Source organism: Rhea americana, unplaced genomic scaffold (genome assembly GCF_003343005.1).
Source record: "Rhea americana isolate MKP2758 unplaced genomic scaffold, rheAme1 scaffold_27, whole genome shotgun sequence".
Classification (NCBI taxonomy): Eukaryota; Metazoa; Chordata; class Aves; order Rheiformes; family Rheidae; genus Rhea; species Rhea americana.
In genome coordinates this window covers 3,557,539-3,578,573 of record NW_028186390.1, presented here as the reverse complement: position 1 = coordinate 3,578,573, position 21,035 = coordinate 3,557,539, and the positions used below count along the sequence as shown (strand labels likewise).

Below are 21,035 nucleotides of genomic sequence, written 5' to 3'. Positions count from 1 at the left end.
AAATTCCTAGATTCACAGAAGTCAATTGTGATGTCCTATGGCAAGCTGACCTCTGTAAATCCAGGATTTCACTCCCAGAAGTAATGAGATAAAATAGGGATAGGAGGCAATTGAGCCAAATTCCTGAGATCTACATAATAAACCTGCTGAACAGTCTTCAATGCTCTGCAGAATCAAAGCAACCCAGGTTCCACGGGAAAAGCAAAATATTTAACTGAAGGGGAAAAAACACTGCAGAGGATAGCCCTAGGAGGAGCAAAACCAGCAGAGACTAACAAGTCTATCACAAGATTAGTCATAGTAGTCAAAAGCGCTTTTTTTTTTCTTTTTAGATCAATTCCCCATTTACTCAAGCCACCGCACAGTCTTCCAACATGCTGGTGATGGGTCTGGGATCTGCGTGCCCGGCATGCTGAATGGACTAGCTAGTTCAGTACATTAAAAGATTTCCCAAACAGTTTTTTTTCCAGAGGATTTTTTTTTATTCAGCCAGTGCCGCTCGTGTACCACAACCAACCCCGACGTGAGAGCCCCCAATTCCCCACTGTGGTCCCTTCGTCTGGCCCGGCCAAGCACCGGGTGCTGTACTTTCAGGCCCCTTTACCTTCCGCCACGCTCATATCTTGAAAAAAAANAAAAAAAAAAAAAAAAAAAAAGTAAAAAAGCCTTTTCTATGCTAATATATATTAGCTTCAGAAGCACATGACTAGGACCAAAACAATTTGGGGCTGTAACCAGTCTCTTATTCTACACATCACGTGGGCGGGATTTCCTTTTGCTCCTCCGAAGAGGAGCGTGCCAGCTCCTTCCGTGGCATCTCCAGAGCTGCCGAGGGAACTGCCTGCGGAGCTCATCAAAGAGCCAGATGTCCCCGCGGGGAGAAGTGTTTTCCACAACAAGCTGGATCACTGTGATCTCCCACCAAAAGTGGAAATAGAGGAACACTGCCAAGAAGGGAGGGAACATGGCACCCTACAAGTCCTTTTATTTCTAAATTACAAAAAAAAATTCAAAGAGGGAGAAGTATGAGAAAGGTGAAAAAAAATTATGAAGGAAAAATCCATTAAAAAGCACTCTTGAAAGTTACAAAATTAAAGTTCATCAAAAAAGTAAGAGTTTTGGCAGAGAGTGCCATTTCTGTACTTCTTTTGTGGCTTGTTAGCAATGAAAGCAGCAGCTATTAGAGCTACAAAATAAACAAACACAGCCATTGACCAGGGCTTGACAAATGCAAAAGCAAATGCTAAACAATTACAAATTTATCTTAATTTTTTAAACGCAAGTAGTTTTGAAAAGGTATTTTAGACACAGCACTCCCCCTAGTTAAAAGCAGCATGCAGTAAAACAGTTACTCTGGTGAAACGAAGATGTTAATTTTAGGCATTGCGGATAATCGCACAACCTTTATCCCTTCACATGCACTCTGAGATAACCTGTAAGGACAGTTACCATTTCGGCAGCATATTCGCTAACACTTTGCTTCTCAGACTACAATGGTATCATTCCATAACAGCTAATATATGAAAAATGATATAAAAATATATTTTGGCACAACATTTTCTTGTCATTTTACCATGAAGCACAAATTATTTCCTATTTCTTTTAAAAAGCTTTTAAATAATGCAATTATGGAAAAATAACAACTTTTAAAAATCTGGCTTTTTTTGGTGTAAAATAAAAGTTTAAAACGTGACTGCATTTCAAAACAAAGGGAATTCTGGTTGCATCTAAAGCCTACAGTCTATAGCAGCCCTTGATTTGGGTATGCTGTACGGGATGCTTGGGTTCAGTAACAGTACGTTCTGCTGGGAATATGCAGCTTTTAGTTTTTAAGAATATGTGTTACCTCCACTGCCGAACCCAGTCTCGGGTTTGATCTCCAGAAAGCTTCTGATCTATAGGACACATAGCTACGTCTCGCCTTCATGGGAGCAAGCCCAAAGCACAGAGACTTCGCGGGTTGGCACGGGCTGGTTGGGCGCAGCCGCGACCCGGCGCCGGCCGGGACCCTCGCAGAACTGGGCGTACGAAGATTGAAACGTGCTTCCTACCACTTAATCCTGACATCAGGCGCTGGATTATCATTTTTGTCAAAATCACAGAGAAATGACAGTAAGAGAGCCCCTTTGCTCAGGAACCTCCTTGTACAAGGCAGAAATCCAGTGTGTCATTCTTTACATATAAAAGTCAAAAATAAAACTGCCACTTAGAAGTGGCAGATCTCAAATCACTAGGAGAGTTTTGTGCTTACTAGCTTTGCAAGTAACACTGAGCAACCAGGAGATGAACTATCCGCAGCTCATAATTCATACACAGTGAATGTGCACATTGATGAAAAGTTTAACTCCATGCAGAAACACAGTGAATAATAAAAAAAAAAAACTATCTGGAAAACAGGAAAACATATAAAGACAGCAGAGTTTTTGGATGGTGTAAGTCGATTAGTCTTTCGTTATCATTATTATAATGACTGGAATTATCTCATCATTTCCTTATGCGTCTCCTGCCCATGTGTTAGGTATATTTATCCGTTGTTTCTCATTTTTGTTATTCTTACGAACAGGATCTACTGCAGTGGAGTCTGGATCCAAGATTACATGTGATCCCTCCTTACCACACCAGCAATAAGACAAACAAACAAACAACGATAGTAAATACTTCAGAAAAATGTAATGTTCCTTTAATATGTCAGTTTAAATGATTTGGTAAGGAGTCACTTCTTGGCGCTTTCTGGTAAAAAGGAGGTCTGAATTACTGATTTAAGATGACAGTTGTACTTAATCAAATCAAACTTAACAATCTCTCCCCAAGACTAAAGCAAAGGCCCAGCCGACCGCCCTCCTGAGGCGAGTACATTGCTTCAGTGCCTAAAATTTGCTGGGATGGATCCAGGCTTAGATGCTGCATTGCACCAGCAGAGAAGGCAGCTCAGGAGTTACCCGTCTAGTTTCATCAACGGAAAAGAAGGGGAAGAGAAAGCCTGGTCCTGGATTTTGCAGCACAACGCTTATCTTTGACGACGCGTTGCAGGCCGTGCTGCGTTTTTTAGGGAAGATCCCTAGAGAACAGTGTCACTGCTAAGAGCCGCTTCTCGGGGCCACCTCCTGCGCCGCTGTCACACGGACAGTGATGTCCCCGGGTTCAGTGCTGTTCCTGAGCAGCAGATTAAAGGAGCTGCGGAAGCGGCAGCGCTCTGCTAGGAGCATCCTCAGTGCCCACACCCAGCAGCTCCCACGCTGTCCCATCTCCCAGTGGGAACGGGCTTAAACTGATTCCTGGTTAAAAACTCTTTTGGTAGAGGAAGGGTTTAAAAAGAATCAAAGAATTAAAGCAACAGTGTTGGAAAGAATTGAAAATTCTAACTGAGAGTCTGCTGCATTTCTATTAAAAATGCCTGCAGCACTACTGCCTGCTTCCCTTATCGCTAAGCCATGCACCGAGCAATTTTCTCTTTCCACAGAAAAAGGTGGTAACTGCCACTGCTTTAAAAAACACGGACACCTACTGACTGGTAACATGACTGAAACCAAACATTAACTGCAGCAGAGAACAGGCACTGAGCAGCATCAATTTTCAGCTATCTACTGGAATCAAACTGGTAATACAGCTTGACAGGATGAATAGTTCTGCATACATCCCCAAATCAAGCTAGCTTCTCAAGACCTTATGAATAAAATAAAGATGACCAACAGTCATGGTATAGTACGGTTATAGAAAAAATAGTCGCATCTAAAAAGATGATTCCAGCTCATTTTTTGTTAACCAAGTAAACTTGCAGAACGAAGCTACGGCAGAGCAAGCTGGGTTTTGCCACTGCCCGGTACACCTGGTCTGTGCAAGCAGGGATGCCGCCTGCTACATTTTGAAAGTTTTTTGCTATGTTCCTATAAAAATAAAAGCTCTCCTTTGCTTTTGTGTTTCTCAACCCTCCATCGCTTCCCAGCCCCAAAAGGTTAATTAAAAGGCTTGTTACCCTGTCCACAGCCAAGTCCTGCTCAAGAACCAGCAGCAAGACAAAGCCAACAACCTCTTCTAAAACCTCTGTCAGTCTGAACTGCTGTTCAGTTCTCAGCCTGGGTGATGCTGGGTTGAAAAATGAGTTTATTCACGGCCAGAACCATGAATAATCCCAAGGCCTGTCTGCCTTAATGGAACGGTAAAACTTCAGAAGTGGCCGTGAAAAAGGAAAGGTGCAATTTTTTTCTTGATCATGAAGAAAATTATGACGGTTATTAAATATACAAATCCCTAATTATTTTTGATGATAATTTTATACCATGTGAAATCAACGTAAGTCTCACTAAAATGTTAAGGCAAAAGTAATATTTTTGTATTAGGTATTTATATTACAAATTTAAAAACTGAGGCAATGAAATGCTGTATTTAAATAAGCTTGCTCTCTGCAGCCTTCATAACACAGAGTTAATGTCTTACCCACATTTCTAAGGTTGTAACCGTCAGCTCAAATAGGAGGGAACGAGGAAGACATAAGGTACAGCTGAAACTTAAAAGCTACCACTCTATCAGTGGGCTAAAAGAACGCCAAACCAGTGAGTACAGGCTTCTCCAGCGAGGTCCCCAAATGCGGCCTTGAAATCCTAAAACCTCCAGGAAACCGGGCTGCCTGGGGTGGCCGGATGCGCGTTGAACTTCGGTGCTCCACGCCGCCCTCGGGAGGTGCCCGCTCCTGCGTAAGCTGTCCACGGCGAGTGGAGACTTCCCAACCTGGGGCTCCCGTTCGCATTTTAGAGAAATGCACAAAATGGCCTGGATTAAACAGCGTGCATATCACGTGCAAAATATTGAGGGATTCAGATTAAAAGACCACAATCTTACCCACGTTTTCTTTATGCAAGAGTAAAGCCTAGAGGAGCGAGCTATCTAACTCTTCATAAAACATGGAAGATTTAATTTCATCCTGCAAGGTTCAAACAGATTAGGTAAACACTTTATAACCCCATTCAGTCTAAAACACTTCCCTCTAGAAACTCATTAATCCATCCTCTCAGATACCACTGGACTGGACACCAGGCAAAACGATTGGTAAAAGTATAAATAAAATATACCTGGACCTCTTGCTCAAGTGCAGCACTAAAAAAGGAAAGCACAAGCTTTACTTGCATATCAGTAATGCTTTTGATTACTATCTGTCATCCTAGAAAGATGTGTAATGTAGGATTTGCTAAGGTTCACTACAATTAGATTTAATAATAACTGAGATAAGAATAGAGAATATGTCTAGTTATTTTACAGACGACAGTAAGGTGGGAGAAGCTCCAAGAACACTGAAAGTCAGGAGAAGAACTCAGAATAATCTTCACGAATCAGATAAATGATCTGACAAATAAAATGCAATTCAGCAAGGTCAGTGAAAGTCTCTTGAGTAGGAGGAACAATTGCACAAATAAAGAATAAGAATCAAGCAGTAAGGTAAGAGGAAAAGTCAGGATGTGAAAAAGGCAAGCATCATCTTGGGGTGCTTGCCAAGCCAAACAGAGGCATGGTTTGCAAAGCATGCAATAATTCTCTCTCTGTAATAAGAACTGAGAAGGCAGTTTTAGGCGCTGCACACCAAGAGAGATGTAGATCCATTACAGAGGGTCCAGATGAAGGCTGCAGTAATAATCACAAGCCTAAAAAGCACGAGCTACAAGCAAAGGCTGAAGGAATTAGGCTTTGTCCAAGGAGCCTGCAGGAAAACACAACGGCTGCATTCAAGTTCAAGGAACGAAGCAACCGAAAGGCAGCGAATACCTTACTGCCCCCCACGTGGGCCGGGATGCAGCTGCCACGAGGCCAAGGCCAAAGCAGAGTCATGGTAACCCAGGGAGGACGAGACATGTTGCAGGTACCTCCATCCCCCCAGGCACCCTGCAGCACCAGTGATATTCACCCTTTTCTGCTGCATTTTAGTACAGCTGATTCTGCCTTCACCCGCTGAAATTCTTCTGACAGTCAATTTAAGCACGCCTCTAGAAGTGGCTAAATTTCTTAACTGCTTCAATCCCTTCTGGCATGAGACTTCCCTGGTGCCATTGAGCGCTCCTGCATTTCCAGCGGAGCCGTGAATTACCTTCTTCGTCCTCAAAGCCCGGCAAGCCCATCTCAACTACCTGTTCCCCTGCATCGCTTTTGCATGGGACACCACAAAGTTTTAGTCTGTCACATTTTCTGTTCAGCAAGCTTAATCAACTATGCTGCAGCTTGAGCGCAATAGGATAGAACTTGTTTTGGGCTTTGTTTTCATAAAGGCGATTTAAAATTTTATGCTTGCAAAGTTAGCAGTTTAGTAAGTTTATGTAGTTTAACAATTTTTTTAAAATGATCTCAAGGTATCAGTATAGGCACGTATAACGATACACTGAAAATCCTGATCAGACCAGCAGAGAAACTACTTTTTATGTATAGTTGAGTATTACAGAGACATCTATACCTTACCAATCACAATCAAATAAAAACCAAGAGAGAATGCATTTTAAGTTTTCCAAATTTGGACATTTTTAGACTACCAATGTGAAATTACCTTGAAGTATACAAATATTTAAGCAGGGATAGTTTACCTTTTTTGGTGAGCGTATAATAAACAGTTTAACCATCATCTATATACAGGCTGTTTTGTTCTCCATCTAAAGAGACAATCACCTTTTATTCTTTTCCTTTTTTCTTCGTTTCAGTGCTATTAGGAAACTATTCACAAGTGCAGCCCTGAACAATACTGTGCAGTAATTATGACTAGACGACAAAGAGATGCGAACAATTACTGAGCCCATTTTGAAACCCTACACTAATAAAGTCATTAGATGCTGCCCTTGCCATGAGCCTTCTAAGAGCTTCTGAAGTTACCAGACCACACGGCATTGTTCCCTAGGACAATTGCTGCTGGCAGAATGCAAACCTTGAGTTAAACCATGCTGCAAATTGATCTTGACATTCTGTTAAGACCGCCACTAAAATCAAAAGCAGAGGAGAAAAGGAGAAAATGAGCGGGTGGGATGTAATCATGGAACAGAAGGGTTCCCTCCTCACCTTCTTTCCTCTTCCTCCTCAAAACAAGCCATACAGAAAATGACAAACTCTCCGGGTGTTTGAGAACTTTTATTTTTAAAGCATTAATTAGACTTTTGACCTGTTTTTATTGACTGGCACTCTATTGCTGTTAGAGTAAATTAAGCAAAATATTGCAAAATACAATAGATAAGATTTTCACACCGTTCTGTTGAACCTGAGTAAGGATTTAAAGCACAAAGAACAAATCCAACGGTTTTGCAGGTAACATATGCAGAATTTATTGTCGCTCCTTAAGAGGCAGTCACAAATTAACACTCGCCGAGTCCAGCACACGCGGACCGCACACCTGCAATATAGTTGCTGAAGGATCAAACAGGATTGGGGAGCTAGAGCAATATGGTCAACTGGTCTTCATCCAGGCATGCATCATTCAGTAGGTTCGTATCAAGGGTCAGCAACTGTGAATATGGCTAATTACTTGATGACGGAAATTGCAGGTGAAGACAACCTGCTGCTGAGAAGTGCTTTAGCCAATTAACTCTTTCCTAAGATTAAGCAAAGTGAAAAACTATCATTTGAACATTAAAACTAACAAGTACCTGTCATCAGAGCTGAGGCAACACCTTGAAATATAGCACCCGAGGGCAAAGACAGCAGCAGAAGCAAAGAACCTGCTGCAGACTTTCTAGTTACTTTTTTATGGATTTGGTATTACTTTGCTTGGCAAACATTATATACATTGGAAGTCTGTTAATATTATGTGTAACGTGTGTTGGTAAATGTGGAGCTTACAAACATGAGAGTGTGTGTGGATTTGTGTACATGTACTTATGTATCTATGTCTATGTCCTGGATATAAATATACGAACTGCTTAATTCATGTTTGTGTATTTAATAAATTACCAAAAATAGTTATGCATGTGTTTGTGTATATATTTATATACAGTTTCTATATACACAAACATAATTATATTATAACAATAGCATTTAGTCGAGCTATTTGAAGCTAGAAGATGCCAGAACTACAGTTGCTCAGCCCAGGGGACGGCCCAAAGCCGCTGCAGCCGCGTGCGCAGCCCAGCAGGCCGGGCCAGGACTGTCAACATTGCCAAACACAACCACCGCTGCCGTGACAGCTCCTGTAAGCCTATTTCTGCTGTTTGGAGAATGCCATGGTAGCAAGTCTTTACAAAGCAGGCAAGGGAAGGCAAACAGTGATTATGATTCACCCTAAATTGAACAGAATAAAACAAGAAAGTAAAAGCTATACCTGCATACGTGTAGCTTTGTTTTTGGTTTTTTTTCTTTTTTCTTTCAGAATTTCAAAAATGTAACTACTAGTGCTTCTAGGAAAGGTAATCTTTTAAAACAGAAGTCATCATTTACGCTAACCTAGGGCACTAGCGATAACAGTACAGTCGTGCACACACATACTCACACCCCCTTCCAGGACGGGAAACCTGCACCGAAGGTACCTCCCTCGCACTCCCAGTAATCCCAGCTGAACGTGGTGCCACCGCTTTGCTTAGCGCCCAGATCCTTACTGGGAACGGAGTACACCAACAACGGAGTAACCTGCCTCGGCCTCTGCCAGGAGAGCAGCAGGCTGCACAGCCCCCAAACTGGGTTTGGGCCAGCTGGGCATCCTGATCACTCCGGTGTTCGGACTACATTCGTGTTGGGGAAAACCTCACAGAGGTAGCACAAAAACTTCGCTATTTTCTTTAATAAAAGAAGTCACCACAAATAGCAAAATCTGGTGACAAAATATTTTTGGGGGGGCTGGGGGAAGTGTTCTTCATAAAAGCAGGCATCACAAGTGTTGTTATCGCGGTGTTATGCTATTAATAATGATGAACAGGAGGGAGTACCCGCTGTTTCACGAGAAAGGCAGCTTTACTGATTAACGAAAACAACGTGCTCAGCCCGCGCACGGAGAGCTGGCCACGCTGCGGCCACGTCTCCCGCTCCACCCTCGTAGCGCAACCCAGCACCAGCCCCTTCACACTGCCAGGGCTCGCAGAAGAGTCCCAGATTTCATCCCTGAAGCAGGAAAAGGACAGTGAAGAGCAAGGAGAAACTCAGAATATTCAAAAGTGTTTTTGTGAACGTAAGCAAGTGCTTAAACCTATTTGAAATCTTTCTTCACGCCACGCTGCGGTATTGAAAACCTGTCTTTTATTCCTGACGTCGAGGGGTCCCTGCTGATTACGGCAAATAAATTAAGCTCCTCTGCCTTCCCACCCTGGCTTTTCCACTAGCGCAACTCTGCTAGCACCAGTAAGTTGCTCTTGGGTTACCCGGGCACGCAGAAAGCAGATCCTGCTGCTGCTATCTTCTCCCCATTCAGGTAAAAGGATCCAAAGGCGCCTGCGTTTGCAGGGACGCACAAGAGCCGAGGCGCCAGGAGCACGGGCGTTCAGCCCCAGGCGAAGCGCAGCAACTGGAGAGCGGTACCGAGCAGTTACTTACGGGACCGCCGCCGTGCACCGGCACTTTCCGAACAGGGGAGGCTGCGCCGTGCCCCCTCGGAGAACTCGGGAGTCCAAGGAGCAGGATGTGACACGAAATACGAAGGAAGAAATTATTCTAACTTGAGCCAGCATGTCTTGTTTATCCCTTGGTATTTTTTGACCTCACTGTTAATATGACAGTTTCTTCGTTGTTGTTAAGAGAGAAAGAGAAAAAAATGAAGGCTTAAAACCCTATCATGCTGCACAATCAGGGACCAGATTCATTGAGAATAGCTATAAAGCCTTAAACAAGCCCTTTATTTTGTGTTTTAAAAAGTGTCATAAGGAGTTAATAGGACACAGCTGTACAGGCTCTTTCTAACAAGCAGCTTCTGTCGCTTTGGTCACCACAGGTGTCTCTCTAACCTGCAAACTCTTATTACTAGTGTATCAAAGTTGTGCTACTTAATAGATTTCTTTAGTAAAACACAACAAAGCAATTATATGGCTGTTGATCGTCAGTCACCAAAAAAGCCCTCAAACACAGTTTTTCAAAAGAAACTACACTGCAATTTTTTGTCATTGTAAAATAAAAGAAACTAGAGAATTAAAAAGGAAACCGAACAATAGAACAGCAGGCAGCCAGCTGAACTGAGCCACTACAGATGGTTTAGAAATAGTGTTTCCTTCTACACCAAGTTGAGGGATAAAAGAAAAGGAGGAGGCTCCTTGCTGCCAATGAATGGCAATGCCAAAAGACTTAAGCAAGTTTCCAGCCTGTATTTGGTCTCATGAAAGAGCCTAGATGTTTCTTTTTCTCTCACGCGCTTTTTTTTTGGTTTTACTATTTTTTTAATCTGTTTTTGTCATTGCTTTTTTTCCATAGTGTCTTTAACTGTCACTTAATAAACCTAGAATAACTAAAACAAGGAACGCAACGGCTGATTCGTGCAACGGCGAAATGCAGAAGGTTGAGCTAGGAATTCCCGTGAAACAACAGTGTCATTTTAAAAGTATATTACTAGGCAAAGCGATTGAGCTGTTCTCTCTTACCCACTTTCTTTAAAGAAATACGACGAATAATTACATATTTAAGAATAAGAATGTATGAACGATACAATATACAATAAACGATATAAGGAAATCCAATGTCTTCCAAGCCATAGAGCAAAAGGAACATATATCTGCATTTTTAATTGTTCAATAATCAATGGAATTACGTAAAAAATGGTAAACTTATCCCAGGCCAAGTGACTATAGCCTCTTTTGTTGAAAAATTAGAATAATCATCATTATAGCTATATACTCAAAACACTATCCTGGGAAGCAGTAGTCTTCTGTATAAATAGAAGTGATAAAATAAAGTCCAAGTTAGAAAACCAAACAGGTCTGCTTTCTAAACATAATCATTATTTTTAAGTACATTATGATCAACTGTTAAATAATTGCAGGAGATAAATGTCTTCATATAAAGATATGAAAATTCATTGCTAATGTACAAGAAGGAGGAATATATAGATTTTATTTCTTAACTCGTCAGTAAAATGATGGTCTCTAAGAAACAGGATAGCATTTATTAATATATAAAATTAAAAATCCCCAAACACTGCCAAGGGTATCTTCTGGAAGAAAACTGGAGAGTTAATAAAACTTCATAGGAATTATTAGCTTTAATTTTCTTTTTGTAAAATCTGTTTTTAAATAATGCATTAGTTTAAATTTATATTAAAATTTAATATTAAATTATTAAATTATATTAAAAAAATCAGTAACAACAGTAGTTATTATTGCAAAAGTGTACCCAGACACTTCTAATGCAGTTACACCTATGTACATACAATCAATGTCATATGGCAGAGCACCGAAGCATGTTCCAAGAACTGTTTGCAAAATAAACTCAGAAAAAAAAAAAAGAGGGGGAAGGGGAATAATTTGTTGAGCTGTTTTTCCTACATAGGAATAACGAAGGAGAGGAGGGTCCAACTCCCAAGCAGCATCAAACAGCACAGCTTCACTGATCAGCTGAGAACAAGCACGAAGCTTTTCGTTTTAACAGACACCACGCAACAAAACATCTGCTACACAGAGATGACGCAGAGAAGCTCTTCCCCGAGAGGAGCGCGGCTCGGCCCCCTGCTCGAGCGGCCTTACCTTGCCCTGTTTGCTTCTTTCGTCATGTCCCATGCCCAGGTGATGAAGTTCTGACTCAGGTAGGAGACAATGGATTCGGCACAGAGCATCTGGGAGCAGAACACGTTGGTCAGGACGCTGTCGTCGTGGTGGAGGTAGATAGCAAGAAGCTTTCTCTGCAAGGACAGGGGAAAACGGTGAGCAGTGAAAAACTTCCTCGGACTATTTAGGAATTGAAAATTGCAACTGTGGGTTTGTGTGTTTGTACACCCAACGGTGCTTACAGACAGTGTGCACCGAGTCTCTCAATGTGCACACGCAGAAGGAAAAAAAACCCTGAAACCAATAGATTTCAAGGCAAAATGGTCCATCCCTCTAAATCTGTAAGTCTCTTTCTTTTTCTTTTTAAAAAAGGTTATTTGCCTAAAAATGTTTAGTATAATTCTCCTGAAGAAGGAAAACATCCCCCTTGAAACAACAGTATCCAGGACACTAAACAAATACATTTATAATCAACTTAGAAAGAATGACGGCGTATTATAGCAGCCCATCTATAGCCATGTAAAAGAGCAAAATTAGTAAGTACCAGTACAAACATCTACGGTCTGAGGCTGGTGATGCGACACGCTGGATGTTTTGGCAGCTCCTCATCCTGATGCCCACGTACAGGATGCCCTCGCAAGCCCGTCTGCCGGCAGGCAAGAGGCGGCGGGGCTGCACGGCGCCGCGAGCACGCGGGACCCGAGCAGGGACACAGGACAGATGAGTGAATCCCGCACCGCGTTTGCACGTGCTGACATACCCCATCGCAGCTACCGTGCTAGCAAAGGCCACCTGCTGAAGGTGACACCTGTGCCTGGTTCTCCTGAAATCCTATCAAGGAACAGCAGAGCTTTTGCTGCCAGCAGCGTACGGCTGTGCTGCGTCCCCATCATATTCTCAGAGCACCTTCTGGAAAGCAAGCCTGTGTGTACCGAAAGGTAGCAAGCAGACTGAGAAAAATTCAGGGAAACTATGAGCTAGGAAAGAGCTGTATCTGCTCTTCGATGAATGATGAACATCATTCAGAAAAATTGCAAAGTTCCACCCTTTCTTCTCACTCTGCAAAAAATATGTATTAGTTAGAGACAATACAGTAAATCATGTTTTCAGACTTTCTTTAAATAGTCATTTCAATCTCTTCATCACAAGGAATACTGAATACCAGATATTGATGTGTACTGAGATGGCAAGACATAGGATGCAATTTTGAGACAAGCCTTCTTTAAAACAACAAAAAAGTATGGCTATAACCTCATACACTGGCTTTGGATAAAACTTAATGACTGTTTAAAAAAAGAGGAGTACATTTAAACATTAGACTTTGGGAAGGGGATTAGCAATTTTCATTAATGTTTGTCTAATTTAATTTAAATGTTCTTCAGCCCCAAGTACACATGTGCCAGGAGGGGCCATTAATAAGCCTAACATGCAGAGTTCCATATAAGTGCAGCCCACAATGTTGACTGAAACTAAACTTGAAAATCCAGGGCACTAATGCACAATATCAAGCAATAAAACAGCATTTCGGTGGTGATATTTAATTTAAAAAGAAGAAAGAGGCAGGGGAAGATCAGGCACTGTCTGTTTTTGAGGATCAGCCATTCTGCATTTCAAAGCGTCGATCCCTGCAATATCCAGGTTACTGTGCTAGAATCTCAACTATTATATAGCAGTTGTAAGAGAGGGAGGGCAAAGATGTGTTTACTCAGTGATTAGGGCCTTAGAATAAGCCTCTAGCTCCTAGAGAGACAGCTCACCACTTATTCATTTGGACCAATTCACAAAGCCTAGAAAGATTAAACATCCATGCTGAGAAGACAAGCGAATGCAGACGGTGAAAAAGAAATAAAAATTCTTTAAAAACTCTGAGATGACTTCATTATTTTTTCCACAAGGAAACTTTAGGAAAGTGTTTAGTTAGAGAAAAACCCACATTGACCTCTCTCTAAACCCTTAATCTTTCCTTTGTGGTGGCACTGCTTTGTGGTAAGCGGATGGCTTTGCTCTCCTCTTTTCACTGGGAGCGGATAGAAAAAAAGGCTCTTGAGAAACACTTTTAGTTCCAAAGAAACAACCCCATGAAACTGTTAAATATGAGATTCCATACAAGCGAATGTTTCAAAATATGTACAGTTTTAAGCTTAAAGGTTTAGGGACAAATTTTGGTAAACAAAACAGGCACACAAACAATGGATGTTTACATTTGAACTACTTTATAAGTGAATGTAGGGGTTTTTTGTTGCATCAACAAATCACGGCATGCAAAGACTAAAGTCCATCCTATAAAACAGATTGTACCTGCATCTGATAATTTGTCCAAACTGTTAAGGTCAGGCTTAGGCATACTGCTAGGACAAAAGTAAAGAGGTAGCGGCAAGGACAGAAGCTGAAACACATGGTTTTGAAAAATCTTAACAGAAGTTGGGAGTATTTTTTGCTTGGAAAAAATGCATTAGTGTAAAAGACTCCTGGCTTGGAGTTCTGTTTTGTTCTGTGTTTTTTACTAACCTATGATAGTATATATTTTATAAACAGGGTGTTTTTGTTATTTCAAGTCTTTGAGAAATTAGGAAAAAAATCTGTTTTTTTTTTTGTCAATACTAATAAAATAGCTCTACTAAAACGTTGAACTGTATTGATGTCCACAGAAGAAGGCTACTAACAGAAATCCAGTATTTTTGTGTATTCAAAAATATAATTAATTGGGGGGGGGGGAGGGAGGAAGTGGAGAGGTATTTAGTATAAGATTTTAACAAAGAAAAAAGCCCAGCAGGGAAGAACTCTTGCGAGCCCTTAGGAAGGTATGACACATGGAAAAGGTTCACAGTGCTGAACAGCTTTTGGCCTTCCAAAAGCATTCATGTGCTTAAACCGTCAAGAGACGCATTTTTCATAACACGCGGGTGATTCAAACCAGATAGTCGTATCCTGGCATTTTCAAAGCAACCTGGCCGTAGGGGTTTGGGTTTACAAACACACTCAGGAGTCAAGGTCTCATCAACGTCAACAGGATTTAAGATACTGCTTTAACTCTAAGCTCTAAGTCGCATTTATCTCAAAGGAACAAGGGCCACCTGAAAGTGGCACTAACTCCTTTTCAGCAGCTTAGACATCTCAATACTTTCGAAACTCTAGCTCGAGTAACTTTTCTGAAACCTCTGCTGTGGTCGGACTGTGCAGTCTCGCGGGCTGCGTGCGGCAGAGGGTTGCCTTGCCCCTGCTCCGGCACCTCGCACCCAGGTATCGGTGGGGAAGCGCTGCCACCCCTCCGGCCCCAGGGCTGGCCTGGCCCTGCCGCGCTGCGGGACGGCGATGGCCCGCGGCCAGGACGCGCAGGACAGCAAGGGACAAGCCCGGCAGGAGGTTCGGTCCTCCCAGCCGCAGTCTCGCACCGCGCGCCTGCTCCGCTCATAGCGGCTTCCTGGATGCACGCCTTCACGCTGTCCTTCCCCCCGTGAGACGGAAGCACGTTCAAGGTCCTTGCTATGTACCAAAATACTGAGCCATCGACTGGTCGATGTTTGCGTTTTGCATCATTTGATGGGGCTACAGAAGAGTTAACGCATTTGGTACGGAAAGAGAAAAAAGAAGGAAAAGTTGTCACTGAAGCAGAAAGAAAAACAGATCTTAATTAGATAGATTAAACTGTTAATGAGTAATGAGATATCCAAACTTCTCAGCCAGTTTCTAACAACATGACTAGGTCACTGATACCTAAAAACATGAAATGGAATGAGAACAGTGATACAACCATAGGGGTGAGCAAAGCCACGGACCTGCATGGCTATTTCTGAATCTCAGGTTTAGGAGTTCAAGTAGAGACTGAGACAAAACCGTTCACTATGTTACATCTGCTAGAGGCATGAATGTTCTTTCAAGTTGATAAGCTAATGAATCGGGAGATCTTCCTTTTTCTTCCAAGTTTTACATAGTGAGAGCTAATTTAAATGAACAAAGGGACACGTTTTCACATCCTTAAGCCTTTGAAGTGAACAATCTGATCCACCTCTCTAAGGTAATCCGGGAGATCGTGCGAACAGTCAGCTCGGACACAGCCTCTTCTTCCTGGGCAGAATGCAACCCTTCTCTCACCACGGTGCTATACCTCCAAATTTACTCCACTTTGAAAAGGGATCAAAGCAGGATCACTGATCTAGGAAATCCTAAATTCTTTAGAAGCCTTTAGAACTGAAAGTAAAATGTACAATAAATTACAATGAGGTATAAAATCATAGTTGAATAGCACTCTTACTTGTCCTTTTTGCAATTAAAATATCAAAGCCCTTAATAAAAATTTCTCTACCTGTGAACGTAACATCACTGGCTCCAAATACTTTTGTTCACTACAGTAACCATTAAAAACTGTTAACTTTACAATATTTATGGTAGAAAGTTAGTGACATTTATTTGAAGGAGCAAACCTTTAGGCAGAGATAATTACCCAAAATATATGAGGCTAAGATCCTGGAAAGATTCTTCACTGTCATTAAATGTTCATGCATTTGGTATGTACAAAACCCAAAAGACTGTGTTTTAGACAACCTAAATAAACTTCCGCTACGTAATTTTAAGTACAGAGAGCACTGAAGAGATACCCGCAACCAGGACTAACTTTTCAGATATGAAGGATTAAGCCATATAAAGGGTTTGTAGTCAAACAGTGAGATGATTAAGCTAGTATGTAGCAGTCAAAATTTCTAAATGATGATGATCCAAGAGTTCAGAATTAATTTAAGAATGAAAGGACAGAATTCTCAGCAAATACATCAGGCAAATATATCAGGAAAGAGAATGTAGGTGACTAACATGAGATTTAACTGGAATTTATCTGTTAATACCTAAAACCTTACTGTAGCTGCTTTATTCTTCTCGTGAGTATCTAGACTTACTCTTATCTATTCCTGTCCTCCACAGTCTCAACAAAACTGTGGGGCTCGGTGCTCAGGTTGCATTTACACTCAGTTGGGATCTGGAAACAAGTCATTTCTCCATCTAGGTCCCCTGGACCAAACCCCCTGGTTCCCCCTACGAAAGAGGTTATTTTCAAAGAACATCTAGCACACATTGTATGATCAGGCCTCTCATAAAATGCAGCAGCAGCAATTTAATTTGATTTAAAATGTGCCTGGAGGCAAAAGAAACAGTGCTGGTGCGGCTGTACTCCTTTGCATCTCTCCACAGCATTTAGGGAATAAATTGAAATTGGTCCTAAGAGGGACTATGACTTCAGCGTACTGGCCAGGGCACCCACCCAGGAAAGAAAAGATGACAAAGACAAAACCAAAGAACAGTCCTGCAAATGGGATCCAGAACAAGCTCCCTTTCTCCAGGCGTCTGCACCAACTACACAAAATAGGATCTGAAAGACAAGCTTGATTCTATCACTTCAAATTTCTCCTCTGAATGTGATTTAAAAGAGTACCTAAAACAACACTGAGGGAAGGTTTCATAAATTACACAGATAAAAATGATACTTTAAGTAGCCCTGCATGAAAGAATATTCTGCTACTGCTTGCAGAAATCAGCAAAGCACTGGATAAGAGACAAGAAAAAGCTTTTATCTGAACACGCCAAGAAGTAATCTTCCTTCGAGGTGTTCAGGAAACAAAGAACTCGCATGTGAGAGGAATAAATCTGCCACTAAACTAAAAGACAGAATTCAAAGAGAAGGAAAACATGGCTCATTTTCAGTATGCAGGAATATACGTTGGGGGGACAATACCAACCTGTGCTAAGAGAGATGTTTCGCATACTAAAAATCAGTGGACAGAAGGGTTGAAAGAGGAAGCAGAGGTGGATCTGGCAGAGGTACATAAAAATAAGAGCTACTGAAAAGGTAAAGCAGGTTTCTTTACCCCTTTTCATAACAAAAGAGTAGCAATTACCTATAATAATGAAAAGGCAAACAAACTCTGGTAAAAGAAAAAAGAAAAGTTCAGTATTAATCAAGTAAACAGCCTCATTAGATTCAAGACAGAGATTAGGCGCTAGTATTATAACAATACCGGTCTAAGTGAGGATAAAATCCCTAAGTTTCAAAACACAGCACATAAGCAAACTGCTTTCAGCTAGAGAGAAACCTCCTCCAAACACCTCGTGAAAAACTGCCCGTTATCAGGTTTTTCCCATGGCATCTGCTCTAGCTGTTTTTACATGGCGCAGCTACGTTTGCGCTTCGTGGGCTGTCACGTCGGAGAAGTGCTTTCTTCAAAGGGGCACCAAAAGCAAAGCGAGAGTTTCACAAAGAAAGAATTTGTTTTTGCAATGAGCCCTTGTCTCTGTCTTCCTGACCAAATTAAAAAAAAAAGAAAAAAAAATTAACAATCAGAAGTTTTTCTCGTGTTAGATGTGTAACAAGCCTTGGAAATTGCCACCCCGCGGTCGGAACTATCAGGCTGCAGGCTGTAACTGGGGATTTCACTGCCAGTGACCGAGGGCATCAGCTGTTAACGGGAGGGCTCTGCATTCCAGCTATTTTAATTTGGGGCTAAAATCGCTACCTGAAGTAAGGCGTATCTGTCTTTTTATTTATTTATTTATTAAAGAAAGTCAAGTTCAGAGATGAACAGCTTTTAAGGTAGTGCCACATTCGACCTCGTTCCATTTCTCCTACCTAAAACTGGCAATTTCATGGCAGCAGCTGCTTTTAAAGAAAATAGACCCCCGCCCGATAAGTTAATCTTAACTATACAGAGGCTCGAAACAAAAGGCCATGATAATGAAAGCTGAACAACACACAGGTAACAAAGCTATTAAAATTTATAAAAGGTTATAGCTTCTTTTTCAAGTAGCATTTTACCAAATAATTATGGAATTACTATCCTTTCTAACACGTGGAAACAAAAGACACTAACATTTAGCAGAAGAACAGCTACTTTTCTTACAAGAATTTTAATCCATCTTCTGTGTTTAAAATGTATGTTCTGATACAAGTGAATTTACTTAAGATAACCAGAACTAAACTATTTCTGTAAGAAGCCACCAAGTGCATATATAACAGGTTATTTGCAAGGAAAAATTATCACGAATGCAAATTAAATACAAAATGGATGGCTGTCTCACTGGACCTGAACTGCAGAGTGCACCTTCTGCTCTGGACAGCACTGAGAATTTGTCAAGAAAAGGCTAAGATCTCTGAGCACTCTGGCTGCCAAGTGCTCTCAAATTAAATCAGTTTGAAGCGGTTTTCATTAAGATGGATTGAGTGTGGCATCGTGAGAAACACTCTATCAAATGTAGTGTTTTACTTAGTGATTAAGTATATACCAGTTGATGAAGCTACCCAAATCCTTCGTAATCCCACCACTCCAATAAACATTTAATGAGTATATAAGTTCAAAAAGCCTAGCAGAGGATTTAAACCTTCAATCTTGTTTTTATTTACTCTTGGAACTCAATTTCTCACTTCAAGTGAAGAATGCTGGTGCCTGAAGCTCATCTGTTGCCCTGGTGAAATTAAGTGCCCACCACAGTATAAATCAGAGCATAAGACATACAGGTTGCAATTTCTCTTTAGCTTTTTCTTAACTACTATACATTTTCAATTATTTTATGAAATGCAATTATAAAAACATAAAACAAAGTGTCCCTTTTCTCAATTATGAATTCCAGGAGGCAGTGTGGAAAATGTTTGTTCATAGCAGGAAGAAATACAGTAAGATTAAATGATGTTTATACTTTTTCGTACCTTTGCTTTAAATTTAAGATGTTACATAAAATAATGTCATTTGGTGGGAGAGTTCTGGGGTCAAGGGAGGATTCTGAAACTTAAGTCAATATTTGCAAAAAAATTTTAAACAAAAAAGACATAAAAACAATACTTTCCTAAATATATTATATTATCCTGATGAGGCTCTAGTCTGACTCCACTGCAAAACAACAGAAATGCAAGGTGACAGGAATTTCACATGTAGCACATGAACTACTTTGAGGATTAAAAATCTAAGTAGTTGTACTGCATTAAAAATGGATTTGTAGGCATCAAATAATATTTATGAAAGCTTGTAATGGAGCCTCTTCTGTTAATCATTTCTGATGAAATGACACAAAGAGAAATTCCTAACTCAAGCACTTTTCATGTTCACTTCATCATCTGATCTCTTTTGAACATGCATTAGTTTAATTATTGAGTTTTATTTAACATGCATTAGTTTAACTACTTCATTGAGTTTTATTTACTTTTTATTACTTTAATGAGCTATCATAAATTAATATTTTCCTACTGAATATTCTGTAGCAATTTATACTCTGAAATCCACATAAAGATATTAAAGTATCCACCAGACCGAGTGTGAGAAAACTATTTGTGTTCACAATATATCCAGTAAGTGTTAACTTAAGCTATTTAGTGCAGATTCCTAATCTTACTTATCTACATAATCTTACTCATAACCATACTTATCATAACATCCCGTTCCTTCCAATATGAATAACTATGGGAAGCCAAAACATTCATCATTTTAAAATCAAATATAACAACAAGTAAATTTAAGCAGCATAATTTTCTTGTTTGTGTTTCAGCTTTATCTATGCTTACTTATGCCGGGGTTTGGGTTTCTCCTTAGTGAATTCATGTCACCAAAACTTAAATAAACTATTCCCATTCTAATTTTATTAAAATACTGATTTGACAACTGTGTATGGAATAACAGAAACCTGAGATGTCTGGCTGAATAGCCAGAAAAACTAAATAATAAAACGTTCATACTGGAACTTACTTGGCAAATAAAGGCTGTATAAAGAAATAAGTAGTACTGTATTTCAGAGACCTTTCCATTTAAATTTACAATTCCCTTAGCCATTCCTCATAGCAGTCACCAACATGCAACTTTGAACTTGTCAACCACAAGACTGCCAAGCCAGTGTTATCTGGCATTAGGACAGCATTACTTCAGGAAGAAAAGAAAAAGAGAGAGAGAAAAAAATGTAGTTTTGATGACTGAAGGTCTCTAATAAAAATAAACTCTAAATAATTAGAAAGCCTGACATACTCGCTATCATTTCAATAGAGTTCAGGGCAAATATTTTAGCAAACCAATTAAATGAGTATAACTGTTTACTACAGTAGAAAGACCACTCCAAAACTTAGTTTACCTTTTTAAAAATAAGAAAAATACAGCATTCACAGTAGTTTCCATTTTTCCTCTAAATCAAATAAAGCACTGCTAATATACACTTACATCTCTAGCCTTCCCATAGAAGGCTTCTTGAAAAGCAGCCTCTAACGATCCAATGAAATAAACAGGATGGCAGTCCCCGTATCTATTGGGGATAAAATTTGCAATTAATAAAAAATTGCGAAAAGAAATAATTTCAACATTCTAGCTCTTCACATATTCCCCTAATACGATGCATTGGCTAAATCCTTAGAAAGCTGAAGTACTGCACTTCTGAATATTTCCC

The 21,035-nt window shown here is 40.5% G+C and overlaps 1 protein-coding gene across 1 annotated transcript in view; it reads right to left on the bottom strand.

Moving 5' to 3' along the window:
• FAF1 (Fas associated factor 1) overlaps window positions 1–21,035 on the bottom strand; it is a 173,630-nt gene that overhangs the window by 37,645 nt on the left and 114,950 nt on the right. The window contains exons 12-13 of the mRNA XM_085308055.1: window positions 20,813–20,894; window positions 11,613–11,767 (exon numbers count right to left, since the gene is read on the bottom strand). Coding sequence (XP_085164181.1) covers window positions 11,613–11,767; window positions 20,813–20,894 — 237 coding nt within the window. The remainder of the gene's footprint in view (window positions 1–11,612; window positions 11,768–20,812; window positions 20,895–21,035) is intronic.